This window comes from Acanthaster planci, linkage group LG02, assembly GCF_054643075.1.
Source record: "Acanthaster planci isolate LZ-2023a linkage group LG02, COTS_SCS, whole genome shotgun sequence".
Lineage (NCBI taxonomy): Eukaryota > Metazoa > Echinodermata > Asteroidea > Valvatida > Acanthasteridae > Acanthaster > Acanthaster planci.
The window spans coordinates 14,847,328-14,868,870 of record NC_141778.1 but is presented as its reverse complement, the minus strand read 5'-3'; the positions used below and the strand labels follow the sequence as shown (position 1 = coordinate 14,868,870).

Here is a 21,543-nt window from a genome sequence, read left to right as displayed (position 1 = left end):
AGGCACTTGTGATTCTAGCATTATGTGTCATGCATGAACAGAACAAAAGAAATCAGCCCACTGGACTGAACTCACCAGCTTTAAACAATAGTATTGCATAACGCGTACCTCAAGATCAAAGATCACGTGGCATTCAGGCTACAGTAGTTATATTATCTGTGTTGAACTGTGTACTCTGAACTTGTAATTGCAGACATTCATACATGATGTATATACTTGAAAACAAGTGACAGTGAGGTGGTGGGGACATGCCAGTCCTGTTTATTGTTCAGGGATATAATTTTGTACACTTCTCTCAAAGAAGAAGCTTTACCATGCGATCCTTCACTGAGACCCCAGGGCATTCTCTGAGCCGCCTTTTCCTTGTCGCTGCTTGCCTGTCTCTCCAAGGAAGTGCCTTGGATGCTACCAGTTCATGTTAAAAAGGTGACAACTGTTCTTGCCAGATAAAAGGTAGCAGTGGTAAAAGCGACCAAGAAATTAACATGAGGTCTTTAGGCTACAGTAATAAAGCAAAGGCTCCAAGGTAAGAAATACATTGTATCTTCTAGTTTATTGCATGGTTTTGCCTTCTGTCATGTCTGTATTGCATTGTTTTGAGTAGCATCTACATGTATAAAACTTGAACTGACTACATGCATGGTTTAATAGTAGCTTAATAACAGCACTAGCACCTCCTGAATTCATTCTAAGTTTTCGAGATCCATGTTGAGGCAATCTGCACAGAAAGTTTGCCTTCATAACACATTTAAACAGTCACTTTTTCTTAGAAGTGTCAGTTACCAGCATTTCCACAGTTTTAGAATTACATCTATAACAAATTAGGATATATCAGATGTATTCAATGGTCCAGTTTCTCGTCTTCATGTACATGTATATATATACAGTGTTACTTGAATATTTTAGATGCATCAAACTACATTTTACTGTCAAAGTATCTGCTTGATCTGATTTGTTGACTGTGCAATATGTACACACTCACACTTACCTTACATTGTTCCTCTGAAAAGCAATTTCCACCCTCATGCTAAACAAGAAGTAAGTGGTCCACAATGTTCAAGTAATACATTATACCAGGCATGAGTAGTAGGCATGATTGTAGGCCTACTCATATTTGAGACTCAGAATAGTGTAGCTCATCTGTGCCCCATTATCAAGTAACCCTTGGCCTCAAGGCACATGTGTGGGATGTAGATAGTGGTGGAAACTGGGGAATAATAACAATGGTAATTTATAGACTTCTATAGCACAAAGTCTATGACACATATGTATTCAAACGTGCTTTCCCTGAAAACATTAACAATAAATCGTAATTAACACAAATTAATAAAACAAAATGAAACAATTTAAAAGTTAATATAAAGATATTACAACAGTCGACGACATGACTCAAAATCAAAGAATCAACAAACAACCCCTCACAAAATAATTCCGACAAGCAATGTGTATGGAGGAACGGGGGCCATGGTAACCCAAAGAGAAAAAAAATGTGGTGTAAAAAGAATTTTTCTCTTTCTTCCGAAACTGAAACTCAAAAAGCCCCCCCCAATTTGGCATTCCCAGCAGAAACCCTATCTAAGTTCACAAATTTGGGGGGCCCCAAAAGAAATGCCCCCTCCAAAACTTTTGTTCTTGATACGCCCTTGGATGCAGATGTACTACATTACATTCAATGTTGCTCTAATCATGTATCATCACCATGTATAAATAACTGCAGCTAATCAACTGAAAATGGACAACTTTCGACTCGGTAAAATTCCTGTTCCTCGAGTTTGGAGATGGCACATACACCCCCTTGCAAAAACAAGTCACCCAGGTTTGTTATTTGCTCCTATACTCTCTACTTTTACATCCTGAGGTTCGAGTTCAAGCGCTACAATCCCTCATACCCCTGGGAGTATGCCTACAATCCATGCTACCCATGGTCGGCAGATGGCACACCAAACTGCAACAACGTTTTTGTAAGCAAGATTTCTGACTGCTGTTTCTGTTGACATGTTTACTACTCAAGTAAGCTCTTGAACTTTTTGTACTTTCACTGTTGTGACTCAGTTAACACAAAGTCATGTTGCACTGTATGACCTTTAACATTTTTGTGACTACATGCAGGTGTGCCAGAGGTCATACAACAAGCACGATGAAACCTTTGACGTCGGAGATGTGACTGCCTCCTGGACAAATGATGCAACAAACTACTATGTTGAATATAACCATGAAGAGAAGTACATGTAAATGTCAATTTTGTCACTTGTATACATTTGAAGCAAGATGGGACAGAACCCCCCTTTTGTGTTGGTCATTGTTTGACCAGAAGCTCAGGAATTTTTTCAGACATCTAGAGGTAATATGTTGGGTCTAGAGTTTCTAAGGGTTTGGACATGGAGGGGGGTATTCTTGGCTGGGCTCCTGGGAATAATTTCATGGAGGTCAGTGCTGAAATTGGCAGGTTTTTTGTTTTTATCATCCAAACTACTCACTAAGAGAACAGGCAATGGTCCTCCCTGCTGGGGGATGAACCGCTGGTTATTCTGATGACAAAGGGAGATAAAGTTTTGTGGACATGCGTACAAGACGCTCTGGGCGTTATCTAATTAACGGCCTCAACGAGGAGAACCCCAGTGGAATAAATAGGCCAGGGTTGAGCGAGCCATGCCGCAACGCTACCCCGGACCTTTATCTACATAATCGGGTTGAGTGAGCTATGCCGCAACAATACCCTGATCACTGATGGCCATTACCGGAATTGATCGGGCTGAGCGAGCGGTACTGTAACACTGCCCGTGATCACTGACGACTGCTCCTTACACCTACCGACCAGGCTGAGCGTGCTGGGCCACAACACTACCCTGGGTCATCAACGCCCGCTCTACATACATGTATCTACAGGTCGGGTTGAGCGAGCCATGCTCCAACACTACCCTTGATCATAGCATGGTGACCAGAGAATGATGAGCGGTTCCTTCTCTGGGCATCGCTACCTACCGCATCCTCAGGGGACCCTATGGCCCAGCGGGGCTCGCGGGGCGACGGTCCGCCCTTTGCCCAGGGTCCCCTGTTGGGCGGTGCCCGCTCGGAAGCCGGGCCAGTCAACTCCCTCCAAGCAGGCAACGGGTTCCACAGTGGGTTCGCCACGCTCCACTGCTTCTGCCACGTGTGAGTCCTGCAATTCAGCACGGCACTCAGCCTCCCGTTGCATCGGACGATGCCTCCCCCTTTGGACTGCTTCCAAGGCTGCCGGGGCTTTCGTCCGCCATACCCCATCCGCAGCTCCTGTCTGCCGATGGACTCAGACCATGACGCCACTGATCCTGACTTGGGACAATGACCATTCGGGGGACCCCCGCCCGGCTGTACCTCCAATCGTCCCAGCATCCTGCTCCCCTGCACCAGTGAAGGCTAGGGTGCGCAAGGCCAAGACATCTTTTCGGCTTGTTGTTCCTCGTCCAAGGCTAAGAGATCCAGATCCACCACCACGGATGACGACCCTCCACTCCGTCTCGGAGGCGTTCACCTCTCTCGCCCACAAGATACACTTTTGCGGAGATCGAGCGTCCCCATATCAACCTGTTCGCTTCCACCGACAGGACCCATCTCCCGAAGTTCTGCTCCAGGTTCCCTCACCCACGGGCATGAGCGACAGGTACTCTACAGTTCGACTGGCGGGCCTTCTGGCGTATGCGTTTCCGTCAGTATCCCGTACGTCCTGTCCAAGATGTCGGATCCCCCTTATCGCTCCGTGCTGGCCTCGCCAACTGTCGTTTCCAAGACTGGCAGGACTCCTGGCACGACAGCCGCTGGTCCTTCCAGTCAGGGAGGACATCCTTCACTAACCCCAGTCAGGGATCCTCCACCCAGTACCGGAGAGTCTTCACTTGACGTGCAGGACGTCGTCTAACAATCCTTCAGGGCATTGGGCCTTTCTACAGACGCTGCATCTGTAGTATTCTGGGGTCGACGACTGTCCACTCACAAAATTTACAGCAGCCGTCAACAACATTTTACGCCTTGTCTTATCCTGGGGCTTTGGAAGTGTCATACGCATTCTAGCTGGTCCCCCATTCAATCTGCTGTCCCATGCATATGACCTACAGACGCTGCGTCTATGGCATCCCGGGGTCGACGACTGTCCACTCACAAAATTTACAACAGCCGTCAACAACATTTTACTAGATGGTACGACGACCATGATGTTTCTCCGATTGAAGCTCCTGTGAGTTCCGTTGCAGACTTCCTTACGTATCTGTTTTACTCGAGCCTCCAGATTGCCACCATCCGGAACTACTGGTCGGCCTTGGCGGCTGTTCACTTATGCTTCAGTGATTGATCGACTGTCTCTGACAGCGCTGCCATCCACCATCTCCTTCGAGGAATGTTTGTCAAGTGTCCCCAAGTCAATCGCCTTGTCTTATCCCGGGGCCTTGGAAGTGTCATACGCATTCTCGCTGGTCCCCCATTCAATCTGCTGTTCCATGCATATGACCTCCATCTCAGCATCAACTGGCCTTCCTCCTTGTGGTCGTTACATCGAGACGAGGTAGCGAGTTTCATGCCCTATCGTTTGCCGATGGTCACATTTGCTGGGAGCCACGGGGTTCGCCTTATCCCAACCATCAGGTTTCTGATAAAAAAACAGATGCCTACCTTTCGACCTCCCAACATATTCGCTCCGTGCATAGCCCCACTTTCAGGAGACGACTCTGACAAGAGATGGTGCCCGGTCCGGACTCTCAAGTGGTATCCTGCCAGGATTGAGCATTGGCGAGAATCTAATTCCCAGCTCTTTATCACCACGACGAAACCCTTTCATCTGGCGTCGAAGGACACTATTGCCCTATAGACGGTCTCCGCCATTATCTTCGATAACGGACACTGGCCGGCACAACATGATGAGACGACCCGATCTCACGTCAGGGCTGACGGCGTGCGAGCCGCCTCTGCATGCTGGTCGTACTTCAGAGGAGTTCCTTTAGCTGAAATCCACCAGGCGGCTTGCTGGAAATCTTCTTCCATCCTCACCAAGCGTTACCTGAAAGATGTTCTGCAGAGCAAAACATTTTGCAATGAATTAATGCACATTACCTCCCAAACAAAGAGTAATAGTTTTAAATCAACTCTTTAAATAGCAAAGGTCAGATGTTACAGGGACACAAAAATGTCACACTTTTGGACCCCTACTTTCTGGAATTACCCGTGTCCAATTTTCACACTTAAAGAAGGGTAAGTAAGGAAGCTCAATGAAAAGTATCCTAAAATTAAGACTGCCCGCGTGTTCCTTTATGTGAATTATACACATCTTAATTGAATCTGTGAATACACAAACCCATAATAGGTTGTTGTACATGCACTAGGGACACACTAAGCACCAATGATATTCAAGTGAGCAACCAACTGTTCTCCCTGCCAACACATGAAGAGGTGTTTATGTTCAGAGGCCATGCAGCCCCACCTAAATGTTTAAAGCAATGTGAATAACTAGAAACTCGGCACGTTTGGTCTCAACACTATTCAAGTGTAGTGGAAATGAAATCCCTGTTTTATTTCTCTTCTCTTTTCGTAGGATGGTTTCCTATTTGTCTTCACTTGTGGCAAACGCTCTGGATACAGTGAAACATAAGTCTTTTTTTGTCCAGGATCTAGTTGGACATGATCTTATTAGGAATTTCCCTCAATCCTCCAAAATCCCTCACAGTGCAGGAAACCAATGGCTTTTTCTCAGATGAATCTTTAAGTTTACATTTTGGGCGTAAGAGGTCTGGAGCTCGACTGGTTCCGGTCTTATCTCAATGGAAGGACACCAGTAACTAAACTTGGGAACACCTTGTCAAACAAATCTGTGATCAATGTTGGAGTGCCACATGGAAGCATTTTGGGTCCACTATTATTTTCTGTATTCATTAATGATCTGTGATTGAGCATTCCAAAATTGTCCTTTAGGCTGACAACACATCGATTTTTTTATTCAAGTAAAGATATTCACCAAATTAACCAGTGCTTAAATGATGACCTGCAAAAAGTACCAATTGGCTTAATGACAACAGGTTAAAACTTAATACTACTCAGTGCAAAAACATCTTGATTGGCTAAGCCCAAAACATGCCAGGTGTGAACATCCATACTTTGATATTTTTTGAAGATGGCAATCGTTTGGAATAAATCACTACTTACAAATATCTTGGAGTGTAAATTGACAGTAAAATGAAATCGACTGATCATATTGATCATGTGGAAACTTCTGTGTCTGAAAAAAATGGTGTTTTAAACACACCTAAAAATGTCTTTCTTGTATTTACACTCAATCTCATCGTGAAAAGCCATATTTTTTCTCTGCTTGATTATCGTGATCTGGTTTGGAGTTACGCCTCAAAAACAACGATGCAAAGGCTTGATGGGCTGAACGAATTATTCTGAAGGTTCTATCTAGAACATCAGCGTCAGTAGTACGAAGCCAATTGGGATGGAATACTCCAGGCAGGAAGAGATATCCATATAAATACTATGGTTTTTAAATGTTTAACGGGCAAGGCACTAAAATATCTCAGTAGTGTTTTTTATTCGAGTCAGTGATTGTCATTGTTACCAAACGAGAAAAAGCACGGTTGGTAACGTAGTTCTCCCGCATCCTAGATCAGAAATGGAAAAAGAACTTTTAATTCTCGAGTTGCTCAATCATGGAACAATTTACCTCCAACATATGAAATCCTCTTATTTAAGTCTGCATAGTTTTGTGAATCAATTTAAACAGATGAATTTTGCTCAATATGTGTAATTAATGTGTGTGATTTTTAAAAAGTTGTGTTGACTCTTAATCGGTTTGTGTATTTTTATTTAACTTATGCTTTCGTGTGTTTGTTTTTTGCACACAGACTGTGTACGATAAAATATGCGTGCCTTTTTGTAAAATGGCGATAGGGTTGGTTTGTTGGGTTTTTTGAGACCTGCATACATTTTCTTAAAACATTTTAATTAATATAATATTTCAAGTGTCTATGTTGATTCACACATGTACGTGCAATCGATGAAACTACTGTGTGCAAACTGGGCATTTTCGTGTATACCGGTGTATACTGATTTGGCGCTTGACTTAACTGTTGACAAACCTGGCAATCATGCAAGTCGCAGAATTAATTTCTATTACCTGACTTGACTCAACTTTGCTCTGCCAGGATTTTCAGTAATTTGCATGTATAATAAAGTGCAGAAAAAGGGTTACCTAACCAATTAGATATATAGAGACGTCACCGATTATCGTAATTTAATTTGTCTGGAGTATATTTGGAACGAACAGAGCAGATAGATTTATGATTTTATGACGATTCAATCTGCTTGTACGTGTTATCAATGAAATGTGATTAAATTGTATTAAACTATGTACAATCCATACTTTGCAGTCCCGTTTAGTCTCCATTTATTACATACAACGTGCACATGTACTTTGTACTGATAATGAAAACGATGTATCAATACCTATTCATGTTAATTTTGACAAGTAATTGACCTACCAATGCTTTTATCCCAGGAACCAGTTTTTTTTAATATTTCCCTTCCATTTACATACTTATGTAAGGAGGTGGGCAAGTGGGGGCGGGGCAACTGGTCAGCAGCGTTGTGGGGGGGGGGGGAATTCCCAGGATACAGCAAGTAAGCCCGATCAGGCCAGGGGACAAATTTCACAACAGCTGGGGAGGGAGAACAAGCACGCAGGTCCTGGTGGAACAGCAAACACACGGAGGGCCACAAGTAATGGAGCTGGACAGCTTCTGTTCTGCTTTCCCTGTTTCTTTCATACTGCTTTCTGCACTGGCCAAGTGCCGGGCCATGTACATTACAGACCGGGACTAATAGATTAAAGGAGCTTACAAATCAGGCAAAACTTGCCCCCAAAACGTGCCAATGTTGATGACTATTGGATTTGTTGAAATCTGGCTTAAAGTGTGATTATTCAGGCCTAAGTAGATGTAAAACAGAGAAAAGGAAATTTGGGTCATTCACACATTATATTGGAAAGGAGGGGCTTATGACCGAGTATCAAGCTGATTTTATTGTTTAGAATGTTTGGTTCAGTTGATTATAAGGAAGGCACTTCTGATTCTGATTCTAGCATTGTCTGTGTGTCGTGTATGATGGAACAGAACAAAATGAAACCAGCACTAGACTGAACTTGTCAGCCGCGATAGTGTACAAATAACAGGCAGCTCGAGACCAAAGCCCACGTAGCGTGTAGGCTGTTGGCATTATCTGTGTTGAACTGTGTACTCGGAACATTAATTGCAGGCATGTGACAGTGAGGCAGCAGGGACACACCAGTCCAGTTCATTGTTCTGGGATACAAGTTTGTATACTTCTGTCTCTCTTGGGGAAACCTTATACCATGCGATCTTTCGCTGAAACCCCATGGCACTCTCTGAGCCGCCTCCTCCTTGTCACTGCTTGCCTGTCTCTCCTAGGATATGCCCTGGGTGCTCTCAGTTCATGTGAAAAAGTTGACGACTGTTCTTGCCGGATAAAGGGTAGCGGTGGTAAAAGCGACCAAGAAATTAATATAAGGTCTTTAGGCTACAGTGATAAAACAAAGGCTCCAAGGTAAGGCATACCTCCTGTATCGCATAGTTAGGAGCATCCATAAGACCTGAACTTACCACATGCGTGATGCATTCTATGAAACAGTGGTACATGTAGCTATATAGGCCTAACAGCATTGGATCTCCGATAAATTCATTCTAAGTTTTCGAGATCCATGATTAGTTGAGCCAATCTGCACAAAAAGCGGCTTCCTTTAACACATTTAAACAGTTGCTCTTTTTTGGAAGTGTCAATTGCCAGCAATTTTAGTATTATATCTGTAACAAATTAGAATATCAACGCTGGATGTAGTCCAGTTTCTCGTCTTCATATATGTGTGTACAGTGTTACTTCAAATTAAAAATTCAGTAAGTGTTATGCTACATTACAGTCGAACAATATGCTTGATACGATGTTGACTGCAATATGTACACACTAATCTGTGTGTGCATACCTTTATGTTGCGCTATTCCGCTGAAAGGTGATTTCCACCCTCATGCTAGATTTAGAGGTTAGTGGTCCACAATGTGTAAATAATACATTATATCATTGTAACGTACTGTCGACCCTCACACCTGCTGAGGCGCCACCAGACAGACGCTGGAGAATAGGCCCTTTCCGATGATCAGCTATCGGAAAAACCCTGGGACGTAACTCGGTTTTGGGGAGAAATATACCCACTGCACATCAGAGAACAGTCACTATCACTAGGCTTAACGGAACTTAAACGCAGCAAGAAATGAGACCGAGGGGTACCCCCCCAACATGTCCAATCCCTATACACATTCCAGACTATTGTTACTTAACACATTCCCCCAAGATGTCTGAAAGGAATTCCCCAGATTCCTGCGAGACATTGACCAACACAAAGCAGGGGGGGTTCTCTCCGTCTCATACCTTGCTGCATATGACGGAACTGCAGGGACACATAGTTTATTGTGTCTACTCCTTGGAAGGTGACCTTAAGTAGGCGTCATCTGGTAGTGAATTGATTCTTTCGTAATCACACAGCTTGGCTGATTATTCCTCTTTCTACAGCTAGTCAGACCACAAACCCATATGCAGCAAGGCATATAGCCCGTGGTTTCATCGTACATGTGTGGGATGTAGATACTGGTGGAAGGGGGGGGCAACAGGGGGCCATAGCAGCCCAAACAAAAGAGAAAGGCAGTTTGCAGTTGCTATTTCATTTCTCTTTCTTCCAAAACTAAAACTCAAAAAGCCCCCCACCCCAATTTAGCCCAGCTACCCAGCAGAAATCCTATCTAAAGGTTACATCAAGTAATTTACAAATTTTGGGGCCCCAAAGAAATGCCCCCTCCAAACATTTTGTTCTTGATCCGTCCTTGAATGCAGATTATCAACTGAGTGGACAACTGACTCAGTGAGTAAAATTCCTGTGCCTCAAGTTTGAAGATAGCACATTCACCCCTTGCCAAAAAGCTACCCGGGTTTCTTTGCTCTTATTCTCTCTACTTTCACGTCCTGAGGTTTGGGTTCAAGCTGTACAAGGCCCCCTGGGAGTATGCCTACAATCCATGCTACCCGTGGTCAGATGGCACACCAAACTGCAAAAGCGTTATTGTAAGCACTAAACTTATACATGCACATAGTTCAAATTTTGAATTATTTTCATGATTTCTGACTGCTGTTTCTGTTGTAATGTATACTACTCGAGTAAGCTCTTGAACCTTTTGTACTTTCACTGTTGAGACTCAGCTAACACAAAGTCATGTTGCACTGTATGACCTTTAACATTTTTGTGACTACTTACAGGTGTGCCAGAGGTCATACAATAAGCACGATGAAACCTTTGACGTCGGAGATGTGACTGCCTCCTGGACAAATGATGCAACAAACTACTATGTTGAATATAAACATGGAGAGAAGTAAATGTCAGTTTTGTCACTTGCATACATTTGAAGCAAGAGACGGGACAGAGACCCCCCCTTTGTGTTGGTCATTGTTTGACCAGAAGCTGAGGAATTTTTCAGACATCCATAGGCGATGTGTTAGGTAACAATTAATCTAGAGTTGGGGGGGATATTCTTGGCTTTGCTCTAGGGAATAATTTCATAGGGGTGCTGAAATTGGCAGGTTTTGTGATTATCATCCAAACTGTACTCACTAAGAGAACAGGCAATGGTCTCCCTGCAGGGGGGACGAACCCCTGGTTATTCTGATTACAAAAGGAAATACAGTGTATGCAACATGTCTAATAGGCAGCCTGTCTATTGTGTATTTAGGGATAATGATGCAGGCCCTTGGGGCCCATGCCGTTTGTGATTTGTGTGATATAGGCCTATGCCTCGGAAACGTTCAGTCAGAACTTCTACACGTTCTCATTATTGCTCCCAAAATCTCCCAACGTACACACACAACAGTGGCGACGAGGATTTACGGACTCAATTCGACATTCGGTGATACAGGAGACAGCGTAGGGATCGTTGCTGAGTGGTATTTTCCGACAAGTTTCTGACTCTCTCCACACGGCACGTACGAACACACGTACTTCCGTTGAGGCAAATGCAGTAACCAATTTTGTTGAGTAGCATCGGGAGCACGGTATCCTATAAGACACTGAAAGACTTTGCACAACAGCCAACTCGAGAGAAGACTTTTGCAGAATGTGTATTCTGTTGAAAGGACAGTACAAGCCCAAAAGACTGGCAGTAGAAGAACGATTAAGATTTCATAATGTTAAGCAGAACCTTTCCAGGCCAGTCCATTTGTGACTATGCTGCCGATTTGAAGAAGTTGGCAGTGTACTGTGATTTGCAGGAGACCAGCTGCAGGACAGTTTACGCGATAGATTTATCTGTAGTCTGCAGTCGGAGAGCATCCAAAAGAAACTGTCGACACGCAACTACAGTTTCCAGCAGACACTCTGGCAGAGGAGGCGGCTGCAAAGAATGTACGCCACATACGAACCACAGAGAGTAAACCATTGAACAGAGTGTTTTCCTCACGCCTCAAGGGGGAACTTAAAAGACAGAAGCCAAGACTTTCGCAGAATAGTAGGAAACCCTGTGACCGTTGTGAATTGAGCAATCACAATTGCGATGAGTTCAGACACAAGGGGCAACATGCTACAAATACAAGACGGCGGGATATTTGCAGACAGACTGCAGGTCCAGGGCCAGTTCAGACACTGCAACGCCAACTGTGAAACACGCCCCCAACCATGCACTATAAACAAAAAGGGCGTGTTCGCTACGTAGAAGATACCGATCATGATCAAAACACGCTTGCCAGTGGTGTTCGCTCGGCAATGCTGACTTTGTGGACTTTTCTGAGTTCCTCACATGCAGACAAGCAGTTCGAAGCCAGGACTGACTCGGACGCGCGAGCTGAGACGCACACGTACAAACGTACCCCAACCATCAAAGTCCCTATTCGAATAGCAGACATTCCAATACAGATGGAACTGGACACCGGTGCTTCTACCTCGATAATGAGCCAGGAGGACTATCACAGAATTTTTTTTTTTGGGGGGGGGCAATCCACTGCAACCGCTAAATCGTGTCCTGCACGCCTTCTCTGGGGCCCAATTGAGAATTGCGGGCCAATTGCTAGTAAAGGTCCAGTACAACGAGCAGCAGGCAAAACTGCCTTTGATTGTCAGTGACGCAGACAAACAAGCACCTCCTTTGCTGGGCAGAGACTGGTTAACGATCCTAAATCTGGACTGGGCCAATCTGACTCTCTCGGGGTCAGTAGCGAGTCAAGTTTGACCCGACTGCTGAGCTGAAACAAGAGTACACAGATATTCTCCAGTCGGCATTAGGCACTGTACGCGGATTGATGAAAGCAACTCTGCATGTCAAGGACGACCCGATTCCAGTTTTCCAGAAGGCTCGGCCAGTACCGTTGGCTCTTCGCCCTGCTGTCGAGAAGGAATTAACTCGCAAAAATGAAGCAAGAGACTACCATCTATCCAGTTGACTTTAGGCAACACCCTTGGTGTGTGCCTAAGGCTGATATGGTACAGTGTGCCTGTGTGGGGATTATAAGAACACGATGAACTCACCCACACTTACTTTACATACCTACTGTGGACATTCCTTTCTTTTCGTGCAGTTAAGAAAACTCAGTGAAAATACTCATTTTTCTTGAACTGGGAACACTATTATCAGCTGGTTTTTTTCGTAGGCCTACAAGGTTTTCTTGACTGTTTCTCTTCCTTTTACGACAGATGACCCCTACCCTAAAATGCCTCTAAACTTCTTTCTCAGAGAAGGGGAAACGTCCTGTGGACGTGTGTAAGTCCACAGAACGTCTTCCTTTCCTGCATCGTGTGAATATCTCTTGTTCACAAGACCACACTAGGTATGTAAGGTTAGCGCATCAATCCATACCGACCAATACCCCATACCCACGTCAGAGGAAGTATTCAGTAAGCTGGCTGGAGGTGCGAAATTCTCCAAAACTGACTTGAAATGTGCATACCAGCAGATGCTTCTGGACAAGAAATCCCAGGAGTACGTCACCATCAACACTCACAAGGGACTGTATCGTTGTACACGCTTGCCATTCGGTATCTCCTCAAGTCCTGCAATCTGGCAACGATTCATTGAGCAAGTCCTGGCAGGCCTTGATAGCACATGTGCAATCATTGATGATGTGATGGTAACCGTGACCAGCAAGAACGACGAGGAACATCTCCTGAATGTAAGAAATGTCTTCCAAAGATTCAGGAAGTTTGGCTAACGGTGTAAAAACGGAGAAGTGACACTTCATACAGGAGAGCGTCAGCTACATGGGACGTCGTAACTATGCAAAGGGGGTTCAACCGACTGATGACAAGGTGGACACGACATGCCAGGATTCAACTCCGCAGAATGTGACGGAGCTTCGCTCATAGTTGGGAATGGTGAACTTTCAGACACAGTTTCTCCCCAATCTATTAACAATGATCCACCCATGAATGAACTGCTGGGAGGTCGGCCCTGGAATGTAGTGGACTGACGAGTACTCCATTGCATTTGATGCAGTGAAGGAAGCTATCAGTTCAGATAAGCTCCTCGCACACTACGACCTAATGCTACAATTTGAGCTAGCCACTGACGCATCACCGTATGGCGTCGGGGCATGCATGCTTCACATCTATGCAGATGATTCAGGTCATCCAGAGGCCTACCTTCACGTTCTCTCAACAAACATGAGAAGTGCTATGCTTATCAATCATGTTTGTTCTCAAACGTTTCAGTGCATACCTATACGGGCGGAAATTCTCCATACGAATTACAGATCACAAGCTGTTGGAGCGCATTCTTGGTTCCAAGACTGCGATTACATCTCTAGCCGCACAACGCCTGCAACGATGGGCGGTAATGCTGTCAGCAATTGAAATTCATCCTGGCCTCACCGAATGGGTTTGCCGATCGATGCGCTTTAACGTCTTCCAATACCAGCTATATAAGATAATGACGACGACACCATATATTCAACATTGATGACAAGCGTCTTGACAGCCTTTCAATGACAAGGAAGGAGATTTCGCTTGCTACCAGGACAGACCCAGTCCTGTCACACGTGTTCGAGTATACCAGGAGCGGTTGGCCGACTAAAGTGGAGGATGAACGACTTGTTTCAGTCGCCGACACGAGCTGTCCACGGAACAAGACTGTCTGCTGTGGGGTAGAAGGATATCTTGGAGGAACTGCACATCGCTCATCCAGGTATGGTCAGAATGAAAGAGATAGCAAGAAGCTATGTCTGGTGGCCAAATATTGATCGAGACATTTAACAGACTGTTCGGTTCTGTGCCAATTAACTCTCAACGGCCCAGTTCTTCTTGGCACAGAATTCCCGTTGACTTCGCACAAAAAGATAGCCACTTCTTGATAGTGGATACATACGCAAAATGTCCAGAAATCTTTCACATGACTAGCACAAGATCACAAGCTACAATAACGGTACTACGTGACATATTCAGCAGGTACGGTATTCCATTCCAGCTAGTAAACCTCAGTTCATCAGTGGGGAATTCCAGCATTTCCTCAAGGTGAATGGTGTCGAGCACGCTTGAGTTGCGCCTTACCATTCAGCGTGCAATGGTGCAGCCGAGAGCATGATACAGTCATTCAAACATGCTCTCAGTGCAACTCGAGTGGATGGGGTTTGCAGCAGCGCATTGACAGTTTCCTGTTGACCTACCGCACCATCAAACATGCAACGACAGGTCGCACTCCGGCAAGTTCGTTCCTGGGACGCGAACTGCGTACTCGCGTGTCCTTGCTACGCCCAGACACAGAGAGGAAAGTAACCAATTGCAAAGCAGCCAAAAGTAACATCATGACAAACCCGGCTTCGTGAGTTTTACGCAGAGGAGGAGGTTTTGGTGAAAGATTTTCGCCAGAAGGAGACTTGGTGGAAGCAACGCTTGCTGAGCGAACAGCACCCAAGTTATATGTCGTGATTCCGCAAGATAACAGTGAGTGGAAACGGCATGTAGACCAGATGAGGAGATCAGAACTGTCTCGGTCCAAACAACTGCGACACATTCCCAGGTCTTCCAGAGGAAAAACCAGATCCAGTGTTTGACCCAGGTGTAATCTTTCCCGCAGTGCTTAGTCTGGAAGAAGGCACACAAACTTCCCCGATGAAGAAGCATCAGACACAGGAATATCCCATGGCCAAAGAAAGTTACGCAAAACCAGAGACATCAGCTTTGACCACAGTCGCAAGGGACCCTCCTAAACCTTAGCATCGCTCATCAAGAGTCAGCAAACCACCACAAAGACTCATTGAGACTATGTAAAAGACTGTGGCTGATTTAAGTCTAAAGCCCTACTGTCGTTAATCTTAAAGCTGCTGTTGTTGTGTCATGTCACGGTTCTTAAAGTTATGGAACACATTGTTGTGCATTCATGTGTTAACAGTAAAGGTTTGAAGTTGTTTTTTACCCCCCCAAAAAAAAAAATATTGGAAGAGTCTTGTTTGAAAGGAACAAAAGCATGGACAGTGTTTTCAAACATTGCAGTACATATATGACCGTAGGAAGGCTTGTCACTCTGTTTCAGAATAAGTTTTCTATTTGGAACGTTTGTATGCTTTTGCAAACCCCATGGAAAATTGTGCGTGTTGTATAGTTAAGAGGGAATAGCTTTGCAGTTTGTTGCATTGTGTTGTGTTGTGTTGTGTTGTAACTCGTATTGCAGAACTTCCATTTTAGGGGGGGGGAGTAAGATGTCGTGTATGCAACCATATAGGCAGCCAGTCTAATGTGAGTTTTGGGATAATGATGTAAGGCCTTGGGGCCCATGCCGTTTGCGATGTGTGTAATATATGCCTCAGAAACGTCCAGTCAGAACTTCTCCACGTTCTCATCATTGCTCCCAAAATCTCCCAACGTCCAAACACAACTGCTAGGAGATAAGGTTTGGTGAACAAGGATACAAGCAGCTCTGGGTTTACCGGGTGCACAAAATGGACCAAATCACTTTAACGTGGACTTCAACATTACGCATGCAAAGACACACATTAGTATTGTTGTGCTAGAGAAGAGACGGAAATGTTTCTTTTATTGTCCAACAATAAGCATGGGCATGCATTTTGCCACTGAGGACAGTAGACTGACCAATGAGGACCTTTGTACTCTGTCCTCTGTAGTACATAAACATGTACAAATTTCCCTGTATGTGGTGAGTCAATCCAAAGTGATTATAATAATGTTAAAAACCCTCTCCTCGCTAACAAGAGTTATTGCATATCCGTACGTTTGGGGGATATGCCCGTTTCCGAGGACATGTTGCAGTTTTGTTTTGTTTTGTTTTGTTTTTTAGGAATTGATGAAAGTCCATCACTCCAAGAGGAGGAAAGAATTACCTTAGTTGGGATCAAAAATGATCTACAATCAGTGCGAAGAAAAATCTCCATTCCAACCCCCCCCCACACACACACAGACAGTGCAGTGTGTATTGCAGCCTGCAGCTGGGGACCCCCTATTTTTCCTCTTTTGTTTGTACTTAAATTTTTTTAGAAGACCACCCATATGTTTTGTACACCGTTGTCAATCGGGGACCCTCTGTCAATCGGGGACCTTATTGTCCGCTATTGTTCAGGGTCCCGAATTGAATGAAGAAACAAACTCACACACTTAACCCAAGACTGGATGTGCTTCAGCTCAGAGGCATGCATTATTGTTCGTTTTTTCGCATGAATTATATATGTATTCGGCCAATACCCAAGAAGGAATGTTTTGTTAACTCACTTATATGGGTGCACACAAGTCACTTACACTGGGCAACACTGGGGATGGTGTGCTGTGCCAAACTAAGCCAGACTGTACGGATGTGATTGAAGCCGAGTTAACCATCTTGTGGAACCTATTGAAACGTATCCTTTTACAATGACACGATCACAGCTTGATTCATTTCCCCACAGGACCTCTATATTTACACTGAAATGTGATGCAACAGCGAAGATTCCCACACTGAGCTTCCTTTCTCAAATTGAAAATAAATATGTAAGTATTGTAATATTTTGCTATGCGTTGTTGACAAACTATTGGTCCCTTGCTGTTCCGTCCAGTACCAAATGACCATATTGAGTACCTGCATAAGTCCTCAGTTGCTGAGCATTGGTGTGTCCAAGGCACACTGGTATACCCCCCCACACACACACACACACGCGTAAGTGTGTATTTGCCTGCAACTGGGGACCCCCTATTGTTCCTCTTTTGTTTGTACTTTAACTTTTTTAGAAGACCACCCATATGTTTTGTACACATTTGTCAATCGGGGACACACCATCGAACACACATGACGTTATCGTTGATTTGTGGCAACTTTATTTCCACCAAAGTATCAAACTCAGCATGTTACATTGTGCAGAATGAGTCTGTGAAAGGATAATTTGCACATCACTGTGTAGACAACGATGTTACAGGTATATACTGCGAGATTTCACTCAAAGAAAGTCTGATTAATGTTGTTCTAGATAGAATTACCCCCACTGTAAAAATGCTGTGCTGTTTGCAATTCGATCATCAATATGGACGATAATCACAATATTGTGCACAACATTGAACTCTTTCTTGAACTAATATCTCATTATAACATCTCAACTTTAGTTCTGACCTTACACTCTTCTAGAAATTCATCCTGACTTCAGAGTGCTGCTGTCCTGGGACCTGCCATACCCCTACCCCTACCCCTACCCCTCCATCAAGAGGTTCTATCAGTGTCGGTTCCGTTATTTGTATCGTGTAAGTATGCTGCAGTGGAAGTTTTGATGTTGCAGGGCATGTAGTATTGCATCTGATCTCAAGGGGCTGCCAACCTTGTAACAAGCCTATCCCAAGGTAATGCATTAATTGATCAATTTACTCTAGTCTCAAGCTGTTTGAATGAACCGTAGCCTTTAATCAAGGTGATCATAGCCATTACTTTTTAATAATCCACGCAAGTAACATGCGCAGTTCTTTACAAGAGACTATCATTGAAGTGTTATATTCACAGCCCGCAATTGGGAATGCCTTAACCAACTCATTTTCTGATGAATTCAGTACACGTAGTGGGAAAAATCAATATCAATTCCTCTCAACCAATCACTTGGAACAACAGGCTCCCATCTGCAAGAAGACTAATTAGTTTGCAAACTTTATGAAGAGAGGGCTTTCCATTTGCTGAAACCAGCCAACTAGCTTGGATAAAAAAACAACGGAAGCCGACTACTTACTCAAGGTTGCGTGTATCAGCTCCAGATAACGAGGTTGTACGTTTTTTTAAGGGACTATTTAATTCCTGCCTGAAATTTACACTTCGTTAAGATTTGTTGCATTTGTATCCCTGTAGAGCTGCTGTGCTGATTGTAGTGTACCTGATCGGGGGAATGTTTTTGATGAAGTTTGTAAAACACGCTGAAGGGTTGGAAGTAATTCCAAATAAAGACATCTGGGTCAACCTACCAGGCTACATCAAGGTGAAAACAAGCAAATCTAATCTTTTGCATGGTGTACCCTTAAGGGTCCAGTCCACTAATTCAAGCCCCATTGAAAACAGTTATAATTCTCATGTGATTACCTGGATATTTATTGTGTCCGACAATCCAGTATTTCTGATGTCTCATAATCCATAAAACTGTTATTCATGGCTTGTTGTGGTCTCTCCACCACTGCCAGGACCAACGTAAACAAGAGGGATAAATTTTAAACCCAGCCGCCACTACTGCCTGGACGCCGCCATTTTGAAATATAGGGTCCAGTCCACTAATTCAAGCCCCATTGAAAACACTGTAAAATCAGCATCGTTCAGAGCCCAATAGCATGCACGCCAACATCCCTGAGATTTCTGAAACTCAAATGAAATTCTTGTCTGGTCACTTATCTTTCAATTTCTTTTCAATTTTTTGTGGGTTATCCAATTACATTTTTAATAATTCCCACAAAACAAAATCACCCCCCAAAAAGTGATTTTTCCGAAGTCTGATTGCAGCCATTTTTCAAGTGGCAACCCTCAACTTTCTCGGGCACTTAGGACCATTTTTCAACCGTAGTTTTCAGCCCTTCTGCCCTCATATGAAAGCTCAAAGACCCAGGGAGTTGATCCTGGCAACGATTTACACAATCTCACCATTTTGGGGGCCAAACAATCTCCTTTTTCAAGAGATACTGTGGGGACACTTTTAATGCTAATGAGCTGGCCAGAAATCCTCACATGAATTAGTGGTCTGCACCCTTTAGTCAAGGCGTTCGTCATTCGTCGCATGCGCACGACCTTTGTTCAGTTGATTTGCATATTTCTTACACCGCGTGAGGTCGCTCTTTGCCTTGATTTCGAGCGGCAGGCGCGCGCTACCGCGCGCTGCGCTGCAACAAATGAACAAGGCTAAGTCGGTGCAGCCCGACCTAAATGTTTAAAGCGCTGCAAACAACTAGCATCTGAGGGTGTTTGATCATGACACTACCTGAGTGAAATTGTAATGTAATTCCTATTTTGTTTTTCTTCTCTTTTTGTAGGATGGTTTCCTATTTGTCGTCACTTGTGGCAAACACTCTGCATGATACAGTGAAATATAAGCTGTTTGTTTTCCTCCAAGATGTAGTTGAAATGACCCTGTTACAGGACTCTCCCTCAGTCCTCCAAAATCCTTCACAGTGCAAGAAACCAATGGCTGTTCTTAGTTGAACCTATGCCGAGGACAACGCCAAACTGTACATTTTTCAAATCTGCAAAATCCCCCAATCTCCTGGTAAACTGGTATTCAAAAGATGCGGGAGAGTTGTGTGAAAGGAAAATGAAAATAGATTTTCAGTTTGTTATCACGTGTTAGCCATTTCTGTTGAATTATAGGTTTGTGGACACAGAGAAAACCCACGTTTGATTTCATTTTTAACGTTCAGTAATCATCTGTTTCGAATTTTTTACCACTAATCAACGTAAATGCTTGACTCTTTCTACCTAGTTCATGGTGTGTTCTTAAATTTGAGGTATAAACAATGTACACGAGTTTGAACACTAGACTTTGTACGATGAAATTATGCGTGACTTTTTGTAAAATGGCGATAGTTTATTATTTGCGACCTTCATACAGTTTGAATATTTTATTGTCATATTTCAAATGTCTGTGTTGATTCATACATGGACGTGGAATCGATGAGTCTATTGCGTGCAAACTGTGCGTTTTCGTGTATATTGGATGATTGTCATCACTTTTGGCACTTGACTCAACTGTTGACAACCTGGCAATCGTGCAAGTCCAGCAATTAATTTCCATTACCTGACTTAACTCAATTTTGCTCTGCCAGGATTTTCAGTTGTAATTTGCATGTATGATAACGTTCCGTAAAAGGGTTACCAAACCAATTAGATAGATGGAGACATCCCCGATTATCATTGTAATTTAATTTGTCAGGAGTACATTTGGAACGAACAGATCGAGCCGATAGATTTATGACGATTTAATCTGCTTCTACGTGTTATTAAAATGAAATTTAATTAAATTGTGTTAACTATATATGTAGAGTATACTTTGCAGGCCCCTTTAGTCTCCACTTATTACATACGACAATGTACATTGTACTCATAAAGAAAACAATGCATCAACACCTATTGATTTTAATGAGAGGTAATTGACCTATCAATGTTTTTCCCCGGGATCCTGTTTTTTTTTTAATTTCCTTTCAATTTACATACACATATACTTTGCGAATGGACCAAATTCTGTGTTATTCTATTTTTTAAGAATAGAATGACTTTCAATCGTGTTTGCTTAATTATCTTTGACACGAGTTGATTCTTAGCGGCAAATTTGAACCTCCAAATAGTTTTGTAAAGTTCAATTAATTTATGACATGATCAATAAAAGTTTTATATTGGAAGCTGATTTTTCTTTAAATAAATGTCAAACAGACTGGTCGTTGCTATGAAAAGAAATTCATTTCTTTTTCAATTGTATCTGACTGTTGTAAAGATCTCAGGAAATTTTGGACATGCCGAATTGTCTGATATCACGCCAAAGCGGACCTCATTTCAGTTAACCGGTATACCTTCTTAAGCGAGAAAGGCAGGGGTTGCTGCAGAATTCATTACCAATTGAAACCCAAAATATTTCGACACCAAAAAAATCCGATTGTGCTGATTGTACTGAAGTGTGTGGAAACTCTTGTTTACTCTTGTCCCTTGAATACTCCCCTGATACACATAGATTTATTTCCAGTAAATAACAGGTAGATAATAAGATTGCACTTTGTAATGTACTTGTGGGGTATGATGTTGTCATACAGGCTTAAAACTAGTTTTGTATAAATCAGTGGATTTTACTCTTACAAACGTTTTTACGGTTTAGACTTTCATTATGCAGCCAAAGTGCTGCTTATCCTATTGTGGCGGACTGGGCTAACTGTCGCCTCTCGGATGGAGGGGGGGGGGTTGATTACGGGGACACCACAACAGCAGCCCTTGACTATCCCACAAACATATTTCTTACACCTCACACGCATACGACCGGTTATATGTGCACATAACGGGGGACTACGTC

General features: G+C 43.5%; 1 protein-coding gene across 3 annotated transcripts; it reads left to right on the top strand.

Annotated features, from left to right (window-relative positions):
• The first annotated feature begins 93 nt into the window (after positions 1-93).
• On the top strand, positions 94-20,939 carry LOC110973210 (uncharacterized). 3 transcript variants are annotated; one of them, XM_087132557.1, is made up of 9 exons: positions 94-526; positions 1,859-1,961; positions 2,110-2,228; positions 10,050-10,143; positions 10,336-10,448; positions 16,948-17,029; positions 17,658-17,770; positions 18,360-18,486; positions 19,523-20,939. In XM_087132557.1, the coding sequence occupies exons 1-9, from the start codon at positions 486-488 to the stop codon at positions 19,565-19,567; spliced, it is 837 nt and encodes a 278-aa protein (XP_086988683.1). In that variant the 5' UTR covers positions 94-485; the 3' UTR covers positions 19,568-20,939. The 3 variants fall into 3 exon arrangements, with proteins under 3 accessions (XP_086988683.1, XP_022079551.2, XP_022079552.2); XM_022223859.2 differs by lacking the exon at positions 94-526 and having other exon boundaries at positions 566-1,961; XM_022223860.2 differs by lacking the exons at positions 94-526; positions 1,859-1,961; positions 2,110-2,228 and adding an exon at positions 7,694-8,580.
• The last annotated feature ends 604 nt before the right edge of the window (positions 20,940-21,543 follow it).